The sequence below is a fragment of the Balaenoptera acutorostrata genome, chromosome 11 (genome assembly GCF_949987535.1).
Source record: "Balaenoptera acutorostrata chromosome 11, mBalAcu1.1, whole genome shotgun sequence".
NCBI lineage: Eukaryota > Metazoa > Chordata > Mammalia > Artiodactyla > Balaenopteridae > Balaenoptera > Balaenoptera acutorostrata.
In genome coordinates, this window is record NC_080074.1 from 20,785,035 (window position 1) to 20,805,586 (window position 20,552).

The 20,552-nt window shown below is 36.9% G+C and overlaps 1 protein-coding gene across 2 annotated transcripts in view; it reads right to left on the bottom strand.

The window, feature by feature from the left end:
- Positions 1 to 286: 286 nt before the first annotated feature.
- Positions 287 to 20,552, bottom strand: part of SPIC (Spi-C transcription factor) — a 51,898-nt gene continuing 31,632 nt past the window's right edge. The window contains exons 1-6 of one of the 2 annotated variants that reach the window (XM_007165811.2): positions 12,534 to 12,579; positions 10,505 to 10,530; positions 9,825 to 9,918; positions 8,176 to 8,288; positions 6,572 to 6,680; positions 287 to 1,661 (exon numbers count right to left, since the gene is read on the bottom strand). In XM_007165811.2, coding sequence (XP_007165873.2) covers positions 1,234 to 1,661; positions 6,572 to 6,680; positions 8,176 to 8,288; positions 9,825 to 9,918; positions 10,505 to 10,507 — 747 coding nt within the window. In that variant the 5' untranslated portion in view covers positions 10,508 to 10,530; positions 12,534 to 12,579 and the 3' untranslated portion in view covers positions 287 to 1,233. Of the gene's footprint in view, positions 1,662 to 6,571; positions 6,681 to 8,175; positions 8,289 to 9,824; positions 9,919 to 10,504; positions 10,531 to 12,533; positions 12,580 to 20,552 lie in introns of those variants that run through there. The other variant, XM_057555888.1, reaches the window with a different exon arrangement.

The window sequence follows — 20,552 nt, forward strand, 5'->3', positions numbered from 1 at the left end:
ACTAAAGTTTTTACTTTTTACTTTTTATTTATTTATTTTATAGAAATATAGTTGATTTACAATATCAGTTTCAGATGTACAATATTATATTAGTTTTAGGTGTACTACATAGTGATTCAATATTTTTCTAGATTATACTCTATTCAAAGCTATTATAAAATATTGGCTATATTCCCTGTGCTGTACATTACATCCTTGTATCTTATTTATTTTATACATAGTAGTCTGTACCTTTTAAAACTCCACCCCTATCTTGCCCCCTCCCTCCTTCCTTCCCGCCACTGATAACTAATTTTTTCTCTATATCTTTAAGTCTGTTTCTATTTTGTTATATTCATTTGTTTCAATTTTTAGATTCCACATATAAATGATAACATACAGTATTTGTCTTTCTCTCCCTGACTTATTTCACTAAGCATAATACCCTCCAGGTCCATCCACGTTGTTGCAAATGACAAAATTTCACTCTTTTTTTATGGCTGCGTAGTACTCAATTGTGTATATATACCACGTCTTCTTTATCCATTCATCTGTTGGTGGACACTTAGGTTGCTTCCATATCTTGGCTATTATAAATAATGCTGCTATGGGAGTTCCCTGGTAGTCTAGTGGTTAGGATTCTGCGCTTTCACTGCAGAGGCCTGGGTTCAATCCCTGATCAGGGAACTGAGATCCCGCAAGCTGGGCAGTGTGGCCAAAAAAAATGCAGCTGTGAACATTGGGGTGCATATAGCTTTTCAAATTAGTGTTTTCATTTTCTTTGGATGTATACCCAGGAGTGGAATTGCTGGATCATATGGTAGTTCTAGTTTTAGTCACTGAAATTTTTAAAGCCATGAATGTAATTTAGCAGGAACACTAACACAGGCAATCACTTTTTGTTTTGTTGCTAAAGCTGTTGGATACATGTTAGAATGATTTTTTTTTCTCTAGGTGTATGACAGGAAAATAATGTTTAAATCAATATGTAAATCAAAGCATCTCCACTAGAATTATTAATCTAGAAGGAAGGACATTTAGTCTATATTTTCAAATGGGACTTGATCATTTTAAAGTTGTTCACTGGCAAAATTTTTCACCAAGTTAGTATAGATTATATACGCTACTTCATAAAAGATAGCAATAATGAAGTTTAGGTTTTTTGTTTTGTTTTTCAGTATTTGCTTTCAGAGAAAAATCCTAAAACTTGTAGGGATTTCTGATGCCAGAAAATTTTGATATATAAGAGTATATTTAGCAATCAGGGTGACTCAGATCATGGTAAGTGGCGTATGTATAATTATAATTTGCATTCCAGTTATTTAAACTGAGATATCCTTGATCAGGTTGAACATACTGTGAGTAGAAGATCTCTTCTTCCAAGAAATAAGATGGAGACAGTCTTTGGAGAATGGCCTCACTGAATTGGTAAGTTAACTTTCTCCGGATTTTGATGACTTCCCCAGTTCTTCCATAATTCCTCAGTGCTCTGGCCATTTTCTGGTAAGTCATGGTCTTCCGATTGCCTTTTCTTTTCCCCCAAAGTTGGGCAAGTTTTTCTTTGTTTTTTGATACAAACTGAAAGATGCCTTTGGTTTGATCTATCCATTGAATACAAGATGCCATCTCGGGATTACACAGGGATTCATGAAGGTATTCAAACAGTCGGAGCTTCTTCCTGCCTAAAATAGAGGAAAACAATGTCATACTTCACCATGGCTCTACACAAGGAATATCCTCAGGAAGGGTTTGTTGAGTGACTACAGAATTCAAAGTTGCATTGGGACTGGTTTTCTTCCTACTCACCCCTTAGAAGAATGCATTTATGGTATCATTTTATGGGACTTGAAAATCAAGGGTCTATTTGGCCTACTGCAGTTTCAACTGAACCTTTCTTTGTTAGGGAAGTTGTCCAAAATTTTGTACCGTCCTTCACTGGAGAAGGGAAGCATGGCGCCTCTCTACTCGAGTCTCCCATTTGTCATGTGGTCTTTTGTCACAGTTAAATCTTGACGTCTAATTTTATGTTGTATGTTAAACTGTCTACAGAACAACAAGACTGAGCAAAACGGACTGCAAAGTTTAGTGGTTTTAAAGAGAAGTCTCAAAAGCCATTTCCAAAAGGCAACTCATTTGAAGGGGCTTTATTCAAATAAGTTAAGTCAAATGAGGTAAGGAAGGTGAATGTATTTTGCAAAATGTAAAACAGTGTGCAAATACAAATGAAATCAGTAACAGACATGTAAAAATGCTAACTCTGGTTCTGCATAACTACTTGAAAAAAATAAAGAATAGAAAAAAACCAGAGTCGAAATGCCAAAATATCTTCATGACATTTTGACATTATTAGTGATCAATGACAATGAGCATTGTGGTATTTTTTCATTGCTGTGAAATAAAATGGTACTGCCAGAGTTTTTCATCTCTTTTAGGAGCACAGCCCTTTATATTTCAGAATAACTAGAAAGGAAACTTTGGGAAGATTTGTTGCTATGGTTTTTGCTTGTTTGGTGGATTGGAGAACAAAGGTGACAACCGGTTTTGTGACTTCTGAATTGGCCTGTAAATACCATGTCCCACCAGATCTGTCAGTAGCTAAAAGCTCCACAGCCAAATTCCATTTTCCCCTTGAGAAAGTAGAATAGTGGATTCTCAAACTGCTTTAAACAGTCTCTGGGGTGTATTACTCATGCATCTGTCATCATTCATCCAAAAACCTCAAAGGTTTTTACAAAGATTATCTTTTGCGTTATATTATCTTGAGTTTATGAATTGAGAAATGAAAGGGACTTACCAAAAAACACAACATGAATTAGAGTCACAGCCTTAAAGAAGTTCTCTGGCTCTCACCCAGTGGTCAAATCAATTATAATGGATCCTCATCTTTAAAAGTTTGTTTTTCAATTTTGAAAAAAAAGGTTTAAATTTTTACTTTTTGAAACTAAAAGTATTATATGATAAAAATTCAAACAGAAGCACAAATGGTAAGTAAAAACGCCAATCTATCCTACATACTTCTAGAAAATAATTTATGTTTTGCATATATAAACATATGCATATCCTTTAACAATTAAAAATGGTATCACAGTATTTTGTACTTTTTCCAGTGAATAATATATCTTAAATAAATCATAGAACAATATAGAGATTAGCTATAGATAGAGGAAATACTAAACTGTTGACAAAGGTTACTTGTGGGGCATAACATGGAAAGGAAGAACATTTTTTCACTTATTCTTTACATACTTCTGAATCAGTTGAATTTTTAATAATGAGCATTATTACTTTTGAATTATGGGATTAAAAAGGATTAAAACAAAAACCAAAATGTATTTAGAGCTCTTTCTGTTTCAATACTTAAAGTATGCCTTTTGCTCTTTAATAACTATATATGTTTTATTTTAATGCATGTACTATTTTTCTCTCAATAATGAATTCCCGAAGTATTTTGAAATTTCATTGTTTTAAATGTATCACTATTTCAGGTGGAAGACTAAGCTCTAAAAACAGAAAATGGTAAATGATACATTCCCTAATGGCAAAGATCCACAGCCGAAAACATCAGTGAAAAGATACAGGCGGCACACCCTGGATTTAGTAGCTAGTTGGTTTGTTTGTTTAAAAAAAAAAAATAGGTGACAGAGGTAGAAGTGTTATTGTCCTCATATTAAATTACTACCATTATTTAATATTCAATAGTAATATTCAGTAGATTTACTTTACTTATGTGATTTTATACATTATTCCTTGCTGGATTAGAATATTACTGCATAGTTAGACTTTTATAATTCTAGGATACAGTATACTGTTTTATAAGAACAAAACTAGTTATCTCAAAAAATATTCATTTAAAATAATTTTAAGTATGGACAGGTACATGTAAAAGAATGAAATTAGAAGATTTTTCCACACAAAAATAAACTCAAAATGGACTAAAGACCTAAATGTAAGACCAGAAACCGTAAAACTCCTAGAAGGAAACAAAGCACTAGGCAGAACCTCTTTGACAAAAATTGTAGCAATATATTTTTTGATCTGTCTCCTAAGGCAAAGGAAACAAGAGCAAAAATAAACAAACGGGACCTAATTAAACTTAAAAGCTTTTGCACAGCAAAGGAAACCATCAACAAAACAAAAGGGCAACCTACTGAATGGGAGAAAATATTTGCAAATGATATGACCAATAAATGGTTAATATCAAAAAATATGTCAATAGCTCATGCAACTCAATATCAAAAAACAAACAACCCAATTAAAAAATTAGCAGAAGACCTGAATAGACATTTTCCCAAAGATGTACAGATGGCCAACAGGCACGTGCAAATCTGTGCAATGTTTATGCTCAACATCGCTAAAGATTCAGAAATGCAAATCAAAACCACAATGAGATATCACCTCACACCTGTCAGAATGGCTATAATTAAAAAAAAAAAAATCACAAATAACAAATGTTGGCAAGGATGTGGAGAAAAAGGAGCCCTTATACACTGTTGGTAGGAATATAAATTGGTAGAGCCACTGTGGAAAACAGTGGGGAGATTCCTCAAAAAACTAAAAATAGAGCTACCAGCGACTTCCCTGGCGGTCCAGTGGTTAAGACTCCGCGCTTCCAATGCAGGGGGCTCGGGTTCAATCCCTTGTTGGGGAGCTAAGATCCCACGTGCCGCATGGCACGACCAAAAAAACCTAAAATGAACTACCATATGACCCAGCAATTCCACTCTTGGGTATATATCCAAAGAAAATGAAAACACTAATTTGAAAAGTTACATGCTTTCCAATGTTCATAGCAGCATTATTTATAATAGCCAAGATATGGATGCAACCTAAGTGTCCATAAACAGATGAATGGATAAAGAAGATGTATATATAGATACAATGGAATATTATCCATTAAAAAAAAGAATAAAATCTTGCCACTTACAACAAAGTGGATGGGCCTAGAAGGTATTATGCTAAGTGAAATAAGTCAGACAGAGAAAGACAAAGACTGTTATCACTTATATGTGGAATCTAAAAAATAAACAAACAAAAAAAAAAACAAATGAATGTAACAGAATAGAAACAGACTCACAGATATAGAGAACAAACTAGTGGTTACCAGTGGGGAGAGGGAAGGAGGGAGGAGCAAAATTGGGGTAGAAAATTAAGGAGCAACATTGGGGTACAAACTACTATGTATAAAAGAAATAAGTTACAAGGATATACTATACAGCACAGGAAATATAGCCAATATTTTATAATAAAAATGCAGTACAAGCTATAAAAATTTTGACTCACTATGTTGTAAACCTGGAACTAATATTATAAATCAACTATACCTCAATTAAAAAATAAAAAATAAAATAAAAATTTTAAAAAATAATAATTTTAAGTAACTATGATAAGGTATCGTTTTTTAAATTACACTATAAAATTGGGATGCATCTTATACATCTTTGTATATGGTAGGTAATTTACTATCACAGACAACATTGCAAGGAACATCCTAATACATATATGTGCACACACATGCATCTAAGGTATTTTGGGAAATATCCATAGTGCCAGACTATGAGCATAATGCTTTACGTGGATTTTCTCACTTAATTTTTATAGCAATCTTACAATGTCTGTACAATTATTATTATTTGTTTGTTTTTGAATAAGGAGACTGTGGTACAGAAGGTTAAGTGATTTGGCCAGGCTCACATAATCAACCCAGAGTTCACACTCAACCACTAAGTGAGTTATATAGTCACTAAGAGTCAAAAGATATGAACATTTAAAATTTTGGTAGGTATTGCTAAATTGCCTTACAACACTTTGTAAAAATTTATACTCTCTTTAATAATGCACGTGAATGTGTGTGGCCCACATCTTAGCCAACAGAGGCTATTATCCTGCTTTAACACTTTTGCCTACCTGTTAGATGAGATCATCTTCATTTATGAAATCAGGATTTCAAATTTATGAAATAAAGTTATTATGGAACTTGTTTTTTGTGGAAAACTTAATAGAGATGATTTCTATCCTGAGGGCTTCACAGTTGAAATAAGATTGCTAAAATAATTTACAGAAAAGTTCCCCCTTCTATACCTAAAATTTATACATCTTATTCCTTTTTTATTGAAGTATAGTTGATGTACAATATTATATAAGTTACAGGTTTACAATATAATGATTCACAATTTTTAAAGGTTATATGCCATTTAAAGCTATTCTAAAATAATGGCTATATTCTCTGTGTTGTAGAATATATCCTTGTAGCTTATTTTATACATAATACCTCTTAATCCCCTACTCCTATACTGCCCCTCCCCGCAATGGTAACCACTAGTTTGTTCTCCATATCTTACACCTTATTCTTGAATACAGATTTATTTGAGTGAAGTGACACTTTGCACCTTTACAACATCTCTATGAAGCTATAGGAAAGCTCACCCAAGATAAACAGCTTGGAGTAGTTTGTCTGTCAGAGTTAAATTACTCTCAATTGTGAGAAGCGAATATTTCGCAAATCAATTCCAAACTCAGATATGAAATTCCCTTAAAGCTGCTTTGATGAAGATTTGACTCTTTTACCTATGCAAGGGGTAATGGATCCACATACCTTTTCCTCCTTTTTGCTGGAGAAGAGTAGGTTGCACCAGCTGGTTTTCAGGGATGTTCTGCAGAGACTGATGAATATTTCCTTCAAAATAGAGGTCCGCAGCACTGTTCTATATAAATAATGTATCAGGATGTTAAGTGGGACTTCCCGTGTGGCCCCCAATTGGTGGCCAAAGTCAAAAGCTGAGGGCAAAAAGAGTGTTCAGCATCTCTCAAATTCTGAAAATCACCACCTTCAACTGCTGTCTCCCAGGGCAGAGCTAGCATCAAACCCATAAATGGAGAGGGCCAAGGGACAGAGGGTAATCTGAGGCTTTGTGAGGCGTTCTGTATCTTCCCCTCCCTATGAGAAAGGAGAGTGGGTTGCTTCCCTCCTTTCCCCTAAAAATGCCCAGCAAGAAAGATCCAAAAGAATCATTAGTAGAAATGGAGGTGCCAGCAAAAAGGGAAGATGGGCTTCCATTCCTGAACTGGATGCCCATCTGGCAAGAGAAGATAAGAGGAGAAAGATGGCAGCTGAGGGAGGGCAGAGCCAAGAGAGGCAGGAAGAAGCAGTCTGAATTCCTACCATTACATATGGCAAGGAGATGTGGGCCTCCATGGGTTAACTAGACATGGTGGTGGAAGGGGGTGGACTTGAGCCCTCCCTATTCAGGAGGGCTGCCCAGCAGGCAAGGAGTCCCCACCACAAGAGGCTGTGCAGTGTATGCTGGTGATGGAAGCTGAAGTGGAAATAGGGTAGACAGATCTAGCAGATAAAAATATTCGGCATCCTATATTTTACCTGGCAACCCTAAGGGGAGGTGAGAGAGGTTAAAGTAAAACCAAAACTCCCTCTTTAAAGAAATGTCTTGTTGGAGAGGCCCTGACAGTATAATTTACAGAGACAGAAAAAGGATATTTGACATAGTATGGTTGAAGGTAATAACTGAAAAAAAACCTTTTTTTTTATATTTATACTCTACCACATTAAGACTGCTTGATAAAAGGGACACATCAAGGAAACAATGCAGGGAATTCCCTGGCAGTCAAGTGGTTAGAACTCATCGCATCCACTGCAGGGGGGCATGGGTTCCATCCCTGGTCAGGGAACTAAGATCCCACATGCTGCAACATGGCCAAAATAAATAAATAGATTAATAAATAAAAATAAGAAGAAGAAGAAAGAAAGTAAACAACGTAAAAGAACACATGGAAGGAGAGGTAGACGGTGGGGACACTCCCGTTTGCAGAAGGCTACTAAAATAGAAATGAATTGGTTCAATACACATAGCTAGCTCTGAGCTTGGGAGGGGAAATAGAGCAGGTTAATACAAGATTGTGGGTAAAGCCAGTGCAGGGAACGTTTTAGGGGATCCGTAACTTTCCTGCAGTTTTCCGGGTGGACTGAGAAGCACTGATGTGAGAACCCTAAAATACCTCCTCTACAGAAATCATTCAAAACCATCTGAAGTCAGATGAAGAACAATGATAAAGCGCAGTTTCCTTCTTGACAGCATTGATGGTCCCCCACGCTGACCGTCAAATTCACCAAGGGGAAAGCTGGGACAAATAGGAAATTTGCCTGTTACTGAGGGATGCTGGTCCCCTGGTAAAAGTACTCACTATTACTGTTCTCCAATTGTAGACCGGTTCCTCTGTGGGCAGCACACCATAGCTGTTGGAATTTCCTCTGACATGAGAACAGTGGTTGATGAAAGCCAGATAATTTTTGTAATCTAGTTTAAAAACAGAGGAAGAAACTGACAAAGTCAAAGTTTATATTTGTGTGTGTGTGTGTGTGATGCTTATGCATGTTTATATGCTTATATATGTGATTGCTCTTGGCATTTTTATATTGAGATGTTAAATTTATTTAGGATAAAGAACATAGGCAGATCTGTCTCCTAATGCAAAAGAAATAAAAGCAAAAATAAACAAATGGGACCTAATTAAACTTAAAAGCTTTTGCACAGCAAAGGAAACCATTGACAAAACAAAGACAACCTACACAATGGGAGAAAATATTTGCAAATGATGTGACTCACAAGGGGTTAATATCCAAAATATATAAAGAGCTCATACAACTCAATATCAAAAAAAATAAATAACCCAATCAAAAAATGGGCAGAAGACCTGAATAGACATTTCTCCAAAGAAGATATACAGATGGCTATTAAGCACATGAAAAGATTCTCAACATTACTAATTATTAGAGAAATGCAAATCAAAACAACAATGAGATATCACCTCACACAGGTCAAAATGGCTATCATCAAAAAGTCTACAAATAATAAATTCTGGAGAGGATGTGGAGAAAAGGGAACCCTTGTATGCTATTAGTGGGAATGTAAATCGGTGCAGCCACTATGGAAAACAGTATGAAGGGTCCTCAAAAGAACAACTACCATATGATTCAGCAATTCCACTCCTGGATATATTCAATATACCTGAAGAAAATGAAAACTAATTCAAAAAGATACATGCATCCCAATGTTCATAGTAGCACTATTTACAGTAGCCAAGACATGGAAGCAACCCAAGTGCCCAATCAACAGACAAATGGATAAAGAGGATGTGGTATATATATATATATATATACAATGGAATATTACTCAGCTATATAAAAAAAAAGAATGAAAGTCTGCAATCTGTGGCAACATGGATGTACTGAGAGAATGTTATGCTTAGCGAAATAAGTCAGACAAAGACAAGTGCTGTATGATATCACTTATATGTGGAAACTAAAAAATAATACAAACAGAAACAGACTCTCAGATATAGATAACAAATTTGGGGGCACTTCCCTGGTGGCACAGCGGTTAGGAATCCGCCTGCCAATGCAGGGGACATGGGTTCGAGCCCTGGTCTGGGAAGATCCCACATGCCGCAGAGCAACTAAGCCCGTGTGCCGCAACTACTGAGCCTGTGCTCTAGAGCCTGTGAGCCACAACTAACGAGCCTGTGTGCCACAACTACTGAAGCCTGCACGCCTAGAGCCCGTGCTCCGCAAGAAGAGAAGCCACCGCAATGAGAAGCCCGTGCACCACGACAAAGAGAAGCCCCTGCTCGCCACAACTAGAGAAAGCCCACACGCAGCAACGAAGACCCAACGCAGCCAAAAATTATAAATAAATAAAATAAATAAATTTAAACAAAACAAAACAAAAACAAACTTGGGGCTACAAAAGGGGAGAGGAAAGCAGAGAGGGACAATTTAGCAGTATGGGATAAACAAATACAAACTACCAGCGGAAGGGGACTGACATCTTTACCTGAGGAGTACTGAAGATCACCAGTTGAATGCTGCCTCAGTACTTCAAAAGCATCTTCAAATGCTTGACCCAGCTTGTCTTGTTCAACACAAGCCTGTTAGAACAATTGCAGAACTCTGGAGTTAGGAAATTACCAGTAGAACTTAATTTTCCTGATATAAAGGAGGGCTTCTCAACCACAGCACTATTGACATTTCAGATTGACAGAAGACTCTGTTGCAGGGGGGTTGCCCTGTGCATTGCAGGGTGCTAAACGGCATCCCTGGTCTCTACCCACTAGATGCCAGTAGCACTCCCACAGTTGTGACAAACAAAAAATGTCTCAGACATAGCCAAATATACCCTGGGGAACAACATCAACCCTGGCTGAGATCCATTGCTCTATAACATAGTATTTAGAGAGCAACCTCATTCTATAGTATAGTATTCAACGTTTTATAAATTTTTAGCAAGGAGTTATATAGCAGGAGACTGATTTGGAAAAAGGGATCAAGGAAATATCTTTAATCAAACAGAATCTGAATCATTATTTAAAAATGAAATGCTCTTAATTTCAAAAGCATGCCTCCAAGATCTAAAATTGAACTGTTTTGCAAACCATTTCATACCCTTATTAATCTAGCCCATATATTTTATTTACAAAAGGGAGGAAGAGTAAAGATTTTTAAATGCCAACTTACCATGCTTCATTAATAAATGGACAATTCTGAAAAAGATTAATATTTAAAAAACAAAATTAAATAGTGTTTCTATTTAATTTGCTCTGAATTAAAAGACTTTACTTAAAATATTTTCTGAATATACCTTATATAAACCAAAATTACCATCTGAATTCTCTTTGATGAGTACAAATTTTCTTTCTACAAAAATCTCCTGCAAAAATTTATTTTTGCTTTTCCGTCATTACAAAACTTTTTTTTTATTAATTAATTAATTTATTTATTTATTTTGGTTGCATTGGGTCTTTGTTGCTGTGCGTGGGCTTTCTCTAGCTGCAGCGAACAGGGGTTACTCTTCGTTTTGGTGCACGGGCTTCTCATTGCGGTGGCTTCTCTTGTTGCAGAGCACGGGCTCTAGGAGCACAGGCTTCCGTAGTTGTGGCTCGCGGGCTCTAGAGCGCAGGCTCAGTAGTTGTGGTACACGGGCTTAGTTGCTCTGCGGCATGTGGGATCTTCCCAGACCAGGGCTCAAACCCGTGTCCCCTGCATTGGCAGGCGGATTCTTAACTACTGTGCCACCAGGGAAGTCCTACAAAACTTCTTAAATGTTAAATAGCTACATATGTATAACTGAATCACTTTGCTATACACTTGAAACTAACACAACGTTGTAAATTAACTATACTTCAATAAAAAGAGATTAAAAAAATAAAATAGCTAGAGCTAATTATGCAAACTATTTATATTGATATGAAAATATAGAAATAATTCGAGTATGTTTAAGTATTTTAAAATTCTTTTAAATATTAAAGTATTAAAAAGTTCTGGAAATCAAAATCTTTTTTACCTTAGCATGGCTCTCCATTTATAACAGTGATTTTTTTTTTTTTAAGTTTCTGGTGTCATATGGACTTCTGAGAATCTGGTGAAAGACATGCTTTTTCTCTCATGAAATGTGAATTTACATTACAAATAAAATGGACTCTATGAAAACCGTCCGTGGACTTTCTAAAATCCTAGGTTAAGAACCCTGGTCTATAATTTTACATTATCTACATTCTTACCTCTGTAAGTAATGTAGATTTTGTTTTAAATAAACAATTATCATACTGACCCACATTAAATGTTTTCAAACTTTATGTTCCATAGAACTACACAAAACAAACAAATCCACATAACAAGAAAGAGCGGGTGGTGGGTCCACATTGCTTATCATTTCATTTAGCACACAAGCAACGCCGTTCATACAAGTTTTTAGCATTTATCCTGCAAACACAATGAGTTTACTCTATAATATTTAACACTGCATAATATGATAAGATGATATAATCTAATGTTATTATTATACATATCCATAACGCAGCAATACAATATGTCAAACATCAAAATTCCATTCTGCTCTTTGAAATCACTGTCATTTAAAAGAGAATATGAGAAGAAAAACCATAAAAAAAGGTAACTATGGGAGGTGCTGAATGTGTTAACTAATTTTACCGTGGTAATCCTTTCCCAGTGTATATGTATGTCAAATCATCATGTTGTGCACCTTAAACTTACACAATGTTATATGTCAATTATATCTCAATAAAGCTGAAAAAAATACAGCTTCTCAATGTGGGAGATATTGAAGAATTTAGCAAAAACTTTTAAAAAAAGAAGAAGAAAATCCATAAATCACATTTTGGGCTATAGTCCCTAATGAATATTATCAGTACATATGTTTTTAAAAGGCCATGTCAATAACTTTCAATTAATTATGCCTCAGCTCATAAGCACCGAAGCAAATACATACGCCGGTGAGTGTTGTACTTTGAATTAAATACTTAAATGAGACTACTCTCTTTGACTAAAATACCCCACAAAACTATCATGACTCTTAAAAGTAGCAAACCCAAAGGGAAGAAAAAAGCTTGAAAACATTATTGATCGCTTCAATTGCTTAATATTTCTAGTATTGGAACAGGCAGTCAATGAGAAACACTCATTAGGCCAAAGAAGAAAATTAACACTTATTACAAAGAATTTTGAAAAGCATAAACTAAACACTTACCAGGAAGACACTTCAGCCCTTTACCAAGTTGTTTCATTAATATCAGAAATAAGACAGAACCGTCAAGAGCTCACTGGCAGAGTTTCATTAAGTAGCTGTTTTTAAGGAAGTGCTACAAAAGGGGATTTTTTTAAAAGATACAGTGCCTTCATTATTTCTATTTCATGATATGGCCAGTGGACACCAGAGGCTATTATTTTGAAGAGGCACAGAATAGTTGTATCCTATGGGCCAAAAGCATTAGAACAAATACCATGAAACCCGCCTGCCACCCAGCATAATTTGTGGCTCCTCTGGCCTACACAGCCCCACTGGGCACCTCTGACCTGTACAACCCTTGTCCATCTTTCTTTTTTTATTATTCCTATTATTTCTCCCCTGATTCTGGAGCCTACGTTGCTTTTCTTGCCTGAACTATTAACAGCCTTCACTCTGGTCTCTTTCCTCTCAAACCACTTTACTTATAATGTCATTCACTGATCGCCCTACTTAGAGATCTTAAAGGCGCAGACCCTTGCCCTGGCATTCGAGGCTCCTCATTCCAGCCTTAACCTTATTTACCACCATGCATTTAAGAGGAGGAAATGAATCCATGCTATGGTCTTCCCTCCTTACCTGGATCCAGTAACAACTCCAAAACAGGAGAAGCTTCTGGGTAATGATCTGATTGGACATGCTTGAAGCTGCTGCATTTATAGACCAGGTCCAGTTCTCTTATTTAGCTTGAACGTTTATCTGGGATGGTTTTTGGTGGCTCTGATGGAAATTATAGGGGACTTCCTCCACCTATAATGCTTCCTTCCCAGCCCATCCATCTGCCCATTTGCCCATTTTATCTTACCTGTCCATCAGAGGCCAATCTTAACATTTAGGTATAGTCCAGGTGGAAATAACTTTCCCCTCTGAAGCGCAGGTCGGCAACACCCTTAAGTAACTGTAACCTTCTGTCATTTTAATAGATGTCACATTTAGCCAGGGGGAAAACCACCTAAGAATTTTTTGTAAACGTTATGGGTGGGGAGAGAGATTTTCTGTTTTGCATAGTTGGAATCTGAGCTCACCTTTGATATGGGACTATTGTTCTACACCAATTACTTTTTTGACCGAGTTTTATTATGCAAATCTAAACACACATCCCCTCTTCTGAAATGTAGATGTTTAAGTAACAAGTGTATAAAACCAAATCGCTAATGCTGATGAGTTTTTAATCTGTACCATCACCAGTCTACGCCCTTGTCGTGCCACTTTATTTTGTTTGGTTCATTTAGTCAACAAATATATATAAATGAGCTCTTTGCTGGACACTGTCCTGAGTCTAGGGACCACAGCCCTGAACAAGTTCTAGTGAGGAAAAATGATTTTTTAAAAAAAGCAAACTAGAGAAGTGTTATTAACAATAAGTACTGAGAAAACAATAAGAGAAAGGTCATAGTAAGTGTATACAGCCATGGTGAATGGTCACAAAAATTCTAAGGGAATGTGTGTGAGCTGAAATCCAAGGATAAGAAAGAGTGAGCAAAAGAAAAGCAGAAATGCAGCGAAGCACCTCTAGTCAGAAGAAACAACAGACGCCAAGAGCCTTAGGTGGAAATGAGTTTGGTTTATTCAAGGCACAAACAAGAAAGCCAGTGGGGCTGCAGCAAAATGAGTCTGTGGGCCAAGAGGCAAAGTTAGAGAGGAAGGAGGGAGGGTCCAGATCGATCCACACATCAAGCCAAAAAATAATATAAAAATTTTTCAAAAGAATCTAAAAATCACATATGATAGTAGTTACCTGCTTAGCTCCATTTCACAGATGAAGAATCTAAACCGAGTATCAAAGACATTTCATGATTTTTTTTCTAAGGTCCAATTGCTAGTGAGAAATGGGCTGGGCTGGGTCCAGATTTAGGCCCAAATGACTTCATGCACACACTCTCAACCGCCATGTTGGAGCCCTATGTCCGCAGATTAGGTTCCATTGGACTAGGGTTCTTAGTCCCGATGGCAGTCTTCATAGCACCCAGCAGATTCTCGAAGTAGTACAGGCTTGTTATGTATTTGAAATGAATGGAAAAAACAAGTCAATTTTCTAAGCCAACATTTTCCCCAGCAGGTGTCTCCAAAGTTTTATTCTGCAAGGTATAAATAAATGGACCCTGAAAAAGAGTTGAGCAAAACCAATGATCACATGATGTTTTGGGGGCAAAATTGTATATTACAGATGAAAAATAGAAATGCAGTGTTGAGTCCTTTGTAAAGATAAGGTATGAAAATGCTTTCAGCAACTTAAAAAAGAAATGATACACTGTCCTTTTAGCATTCTAGAGGGTAAGGCTCCTATTCCTTGAGAACCTGATGAAAGCTATGATGAGCTCTTTCTCCAGGAAAATGCCATCAGCACATTTTCAGGCAAACTCTCCCAGTCAGGCCAATAGAACCCAGTTTAGGAACTCCTACTATATTGTAAATATTTTCAAAGCCTTCTTATCTAAGGACTGCTTCTTGAGACATTTGTACCCAATACACGCACAAAGCATCTTTTTAGGGGTGGTCATCAGTGTTTCTGTTCACTCTAGAAATGAGCTGAGTAACAAGAGCTCTACAGAGAGGATCCCTGATCAACAGATTCTCTTTTGCAGAATTTCATTGTCCTCAGTGGCAACTGATATTATTTTAGAAAATTGTAAGCAACAGATGTGGTGGAGTCTAAATCCTATGGTGCCAAGCTTCAGGTGGAAAATTGCTTTTTCTGAGAATAGAGAACTTCAGAACCCAAGAGAAGGGAGACGAAATTCAAGCTCTTATCTTTCTTTGTAGTTTCTATTTAAATAATTCGATTCTTTAGGGGACTTAAGAAGTGGGTCTTAATCTTAGTAAGACCTCTGAAAACCTAATAAACAAATAATTTTGCTGGACCGGGAAGAAGGTGCTAGAAAATTTGTTATGTCTCAGTAGAATTCATAGAACCATAGGTTATGAGACAAATAGCTAATCCTCACCCTCATTTTAATAATAACTTGCACTAGATTATTCTTTGAAAGTTATTGAGACTTGTTTTGTGGCCCAATATATGGCCTATCTTGTTCCATTTGCACTTGAGAGAATGTGTGTTTTATAGTTATTACATGTAGTGCTGGATAAATGTCAATTAGATCAAGTTGGTTGATAATGTTATTCAAATCTTCCATATCCTTACTGATTTTTTTCTCTGCATTTTCTATCAGTTACAAAGATTACAGAGATTACAAAGAGGAATGTCAAACTATAATTGTGGATTTGTCTATTTCTCCCTTTAATTCTGTCAATTTTTGATTTCATGTATTTTGAAGCTCTATTATTAAATGCAGACTCATTTAGAACTGTTATGTGTTCCTGATGAATTGAACCTTTTATCATTATAAAATTTCTCTCTTTCTTTTTTGTAATCCTTTCTGGTAATCCTTGAAATCTCCTTTGATATTAACCACACTAGCTTTCTTATCCTTTTCACTTTCAACATGTTCAATTTATCTGTGTCTTTATATTTAAAGTATGTCTCTTTAAAGCAGCATATAGTTGGGTGTTGCTTTTTTACCTAGTTTGATGATCTCTGCCTTTTTAGTATTTAGTCCAATTTAGTAATTACTGATATAGTTAGGATTAAATCTACCATCTTGCTATTTGTTTTCTGTTTGTTCTGTTTATTTTTTGTTCCTTTGTTCTTCCTTTCCTGCTTTCTTTTGGATTAAATAAGTATTTTATTATTTCATTCTATTTCCTTCATTAGCTCTTTATAATGTCATGGTAAAATAACGGTATGACATACTTCTGTAATTTATCTTTAGTGGTTACGATATGCATTCTTAATTTATCAAGTCTACCACTATTATACCACTTCATGTATAAGAAACTGTTATACCACTTCATAATATAAGAAACTTACCACAGTATAATTCCATTTACATCCCCTCCCATCCTTTGTGCTCCTCCTGTCACATATTTACTTCTACATAGGCCAGCATAATAGATTATTTAACCCTCACAATAGTGCCCTGGGTTCCAACTATGGCTCCATATCACCCATCTGTGTAACCTTGGACAAGTTATTTAACCTCCCAGTTTCCTCTATAAAGTGTAGATAATGATTTTACTTACCACATAGAGTTATTGTGAAAATCTGAGTGAATTCATGTCATGTACTTTGGACAGTCCAAGCATTTAATAAATGTTGAACAAATGTTAGGTCCTGCTTTATAATTATCCCCGTATTACAGATGAAGTAACAAAGCCTCAAGGGAAGTTAAATGACTTAAGATCACACAGTGAGTGATAGAAATGAAGGCTTTCAAACCAGTTCTACCTGACTCCAACCAAAGCCTTTTAACCATTCAGCCAGAATTTGCTTCCTTATCTATGGAGTAAGACTGAGAACAAGCATGAGAACAAGAATTCGCTCATGGCCTTGTGTCAAAGGGCTCTTGAGAGGTTTTACTGAGATAGCACAGGAACAGAGTAGTAAACACACCCAATACTAGCTATTAATCACAAAACTGCTCCTATCTACCACACCTGGGACCTTCACCACACCTGGGACCTGCAGCCACCTGGCAAGTGGCAGAGCCAGGACTCAAACCCAGGTCTTTCCTGCCATGTCTGGTGCCTCTTCCCAACAACCAGGTTGTGTAAAGATTCTCCATAACAACATGGTAAATCAACTATACTCCAATAAAAAATTTTTTCAATAAAATTAAAAAAAAAAGGCAAAGGCAAGAAAACAAATCCTCCATAGGCTCTAGTATTTACTGTAATTACTGTAATAGCTCCCACCTGTTCTCACACCAATGGAGGAAACTCCTCTGACACAGGACTGGTAAAAAAAAAAGCCACCCAGCTCCACAGAGAGGCGGGGAGCTAGCAGATTTACTCTCCTGGTTTCCGTGGAGGCGCTGAAGGAGTGCTGGTTTGTTAGTCCTGTGTTCAGAGCCATGACAGAGCCTGTGCAAGGGCTGTCTCTAGTCCTAAAACAGCTAAGTTCTGACCACCTACTGGTGTACCTGACTGCATTCTAGGCAGGCAGAGGTGAGCTAACCCATTGTGAAATTTTTATACATCTTTATCTGGAACCCCAAGAGCAAGTATGCCTCTCCACTTCAGCCCTTCGAGCCTCAGAAGCTTCTGAACCTAAACCATTCGCTGGCCTGGGAAAGGGAAGAGGAATGTCTCCTCCCTCTTACTGGGGTCATCATGCCTATTTTCACTTTCTAGTTCACTAAGAAGACAGGCTTGCAAGTGATTCTGCTTCATCTCCAGGCCCTTTTGGCTAGGATTTTTTTTTTCCTAGCGATTTGTGAGTGGCAATTCCCTATGTTTTAACAAAATCGGTTAGCAGGGCAGCTATCTTTCATTAGGGAGAAGCGGCATCCCATTCCTACAGAAGTTAACTGGATAGGGAACTGATAGGGACGAGGTGGGGAGAGGATTCTCTGAGCTCAGAATAGTTTGGGAAACTGACACATTAATGGGATCCCAAGTTACAGCTGTGTGCCTATAACAGCCTAGACGTTTCTGGTTCCAGTTACTAATCATCATGATGTTTACAGTTTCTCTGTATTTAACTTTTATCAGATAACTACAATTAGCAATGAAAATACTCATTAAAAGAGAAATCTGTAGAGTGCCTTTGGTATGGTTAGAAAAGAGAGAAACCTTTCAAAGACTTTCTTCAAGGGGTTCTCAGTACTGTTTTGCTCCAGTTTTTTACAACTTTCCTATAATCTTCATTATAACCACCACGATCATATAACCTTATACTTTCATAAGATTCTGTCATTTCCAGCATTATCTCTGCTATAGTACTTTGCCAACTTTGGAGGGCAGGTGGAGGGAGCAATTCTTACATGTCTTTTGCTTTCCCAAAGCAGGTGGTAAAACACTATAACACAACATAGGGCTTCAGTGGAGGTTGGATGGGTGAATGAGTGCATTGTATCACTGAACTCTCACAACAGCCCATAAGGCTGGCAGGGCAGGTGTTATCCCCGTTTTGCCGGTGAGGAAACTGATGCCCAGGGAGATCAGAGGTCACTCAGTGAGTGAGTAGTGAGTGAGTGTTAGGTTTAGAATTGGGATCTCCTTGTTCTCAATTCAGCTTTTCAGATATCGTCTCTGGGGAACATTGGCAGATACCAACTAACTTTTAATTCACACTTTTAAAAAATTTTTTGGCCACGCCGGGTGGCATGTGGGATCTTAGTTCCCCAACCTAGGATTGAACCCGCGCCCCCTGCATCGGAAGCGAGGAGTCCTGTTATCACTGGACCGCCAGGGAAGTCCCCACCAACTGACTTTTAAGTTTGTATTTTCTTAGGAAGCTAATATGCCAAGGGGAGGACAAATACAAATTTAAATAGTTTTAATATGTAAAACTAGGTTTATTTTTAATAAGAAAAAAATGTTTTTAAAAAACACACAAAAAGCATTACACAACTGCTTTTCCATGTCAAATTTTTGTTGTTGGGGTTTTTAAAAAATCTATTTGAAAATAAAGGAAGAAAAAAAGTGCACGTGTTATCAAAATATCACGAGACTCTAATGCCCAGATTGGATATAGCTGAGGTCACTTTGAAGTATTAACTGGTATACATTATGCTGTATACCAAATAAGACGCTGCCAGTAAGAGTAGCAGGGGCTGCGACAGCTGCTTCCTACCTGGTGACATGGGGGTAATTGGGAGCTGCCATATGGACAATCAGTTTCTCATGGCCAGATGTTATAAGACTTTCAGTTTGGAAACAAATCCATCAACTTTTTTTTTTTTTTTTTTTTTTGGCTGCATCGGGTCTTCGTTGCTACACGCGGGCTTTCTCTAGTTGCGGCAAGAGGGGGCTACTCTTCGATGCGGTGCGCGGGCTTCTCACTGTGGTGGCTTCTCTTGTTGCGGAGCACAGGCTCTAGGCGCGCGGACTTCAGTAGTTGTGGCACGCGGGCTTAGTTGCTCCGTGGCATGTGGGATCTTCCCAGACCAGGGCTCGAACCTGTGTCCCCTGCATTGGCGGGCGGATTCTTAACCACTGCGCCACCAGGGAAGCCCCACAAATCCATCAACTTTGACAGAAGGTTTTGTTCTGTTTTTAATGCTGTGGTTGAGATTAACAAACATTAAGAAGTCTGACAATACCAACTAAATGAAGAAGATGTGAATCAGTGGGAATTCTTTACATTACTGGTAGGAGTCTAAACTGGGACAATCATTTAGGAAAATAACTAGTTATTAGGAGTATACACAAGAGATACTTTTGTACATGAATGCCAGCATATATGTAGAAAGATGTTAGCAGCCGTGTTAATAATGGGAAAGCTCTGCAGACAACTCATCTCTCTCTCTTTCAATCTATATACATATATATATACACACACACACACACAGGATAGATAAATAATACATAGATATATACATATACATATATACACACTGACAAGAGAATGAATAAACTGAGGTGTGTTCACATAATGGAATAATATACATCAGTGAAAATGCAATAACACGGAAGAATCTTGAACACATAAAGTTCAGTGAAAAAAGTAAAACCCAGAAAAGCACTTAAAATATGACAGGATTTTTACAAGTTTCAAAAATAAACAACTAAACAATATATTTTTAATCAGCTTTTCTTTGTTTCTATTTATCACCTATGTATCTATGTATCTATCTATCTATGTATCTATCTGTCTATCTTTATATGGTGTGTGTGTAAACCAAGTGAGTAATAAACACAAACTTAAAGACAGTGAATACTCCCAGGACGGGACAAGCAGGGAGATGGTCTAGGGAGTAACACACCATTTATTTAAAATGTTTTAGTTTTTGGACCAGGGGATGGGTTTATAGGTGTTCATTTCATTAAAGTAAAAGCATACATATGCTTTTATGTGTTTCAAATAACATACTAAAATAGTAAACAATAGACAAAGGGAACAAGGGATTACAGAAAGGTTATCTAACAAAGCAAATGAAATTCCAAAAAAGAAAATTCTAAGGAAACAATTTTGCTTCGGGC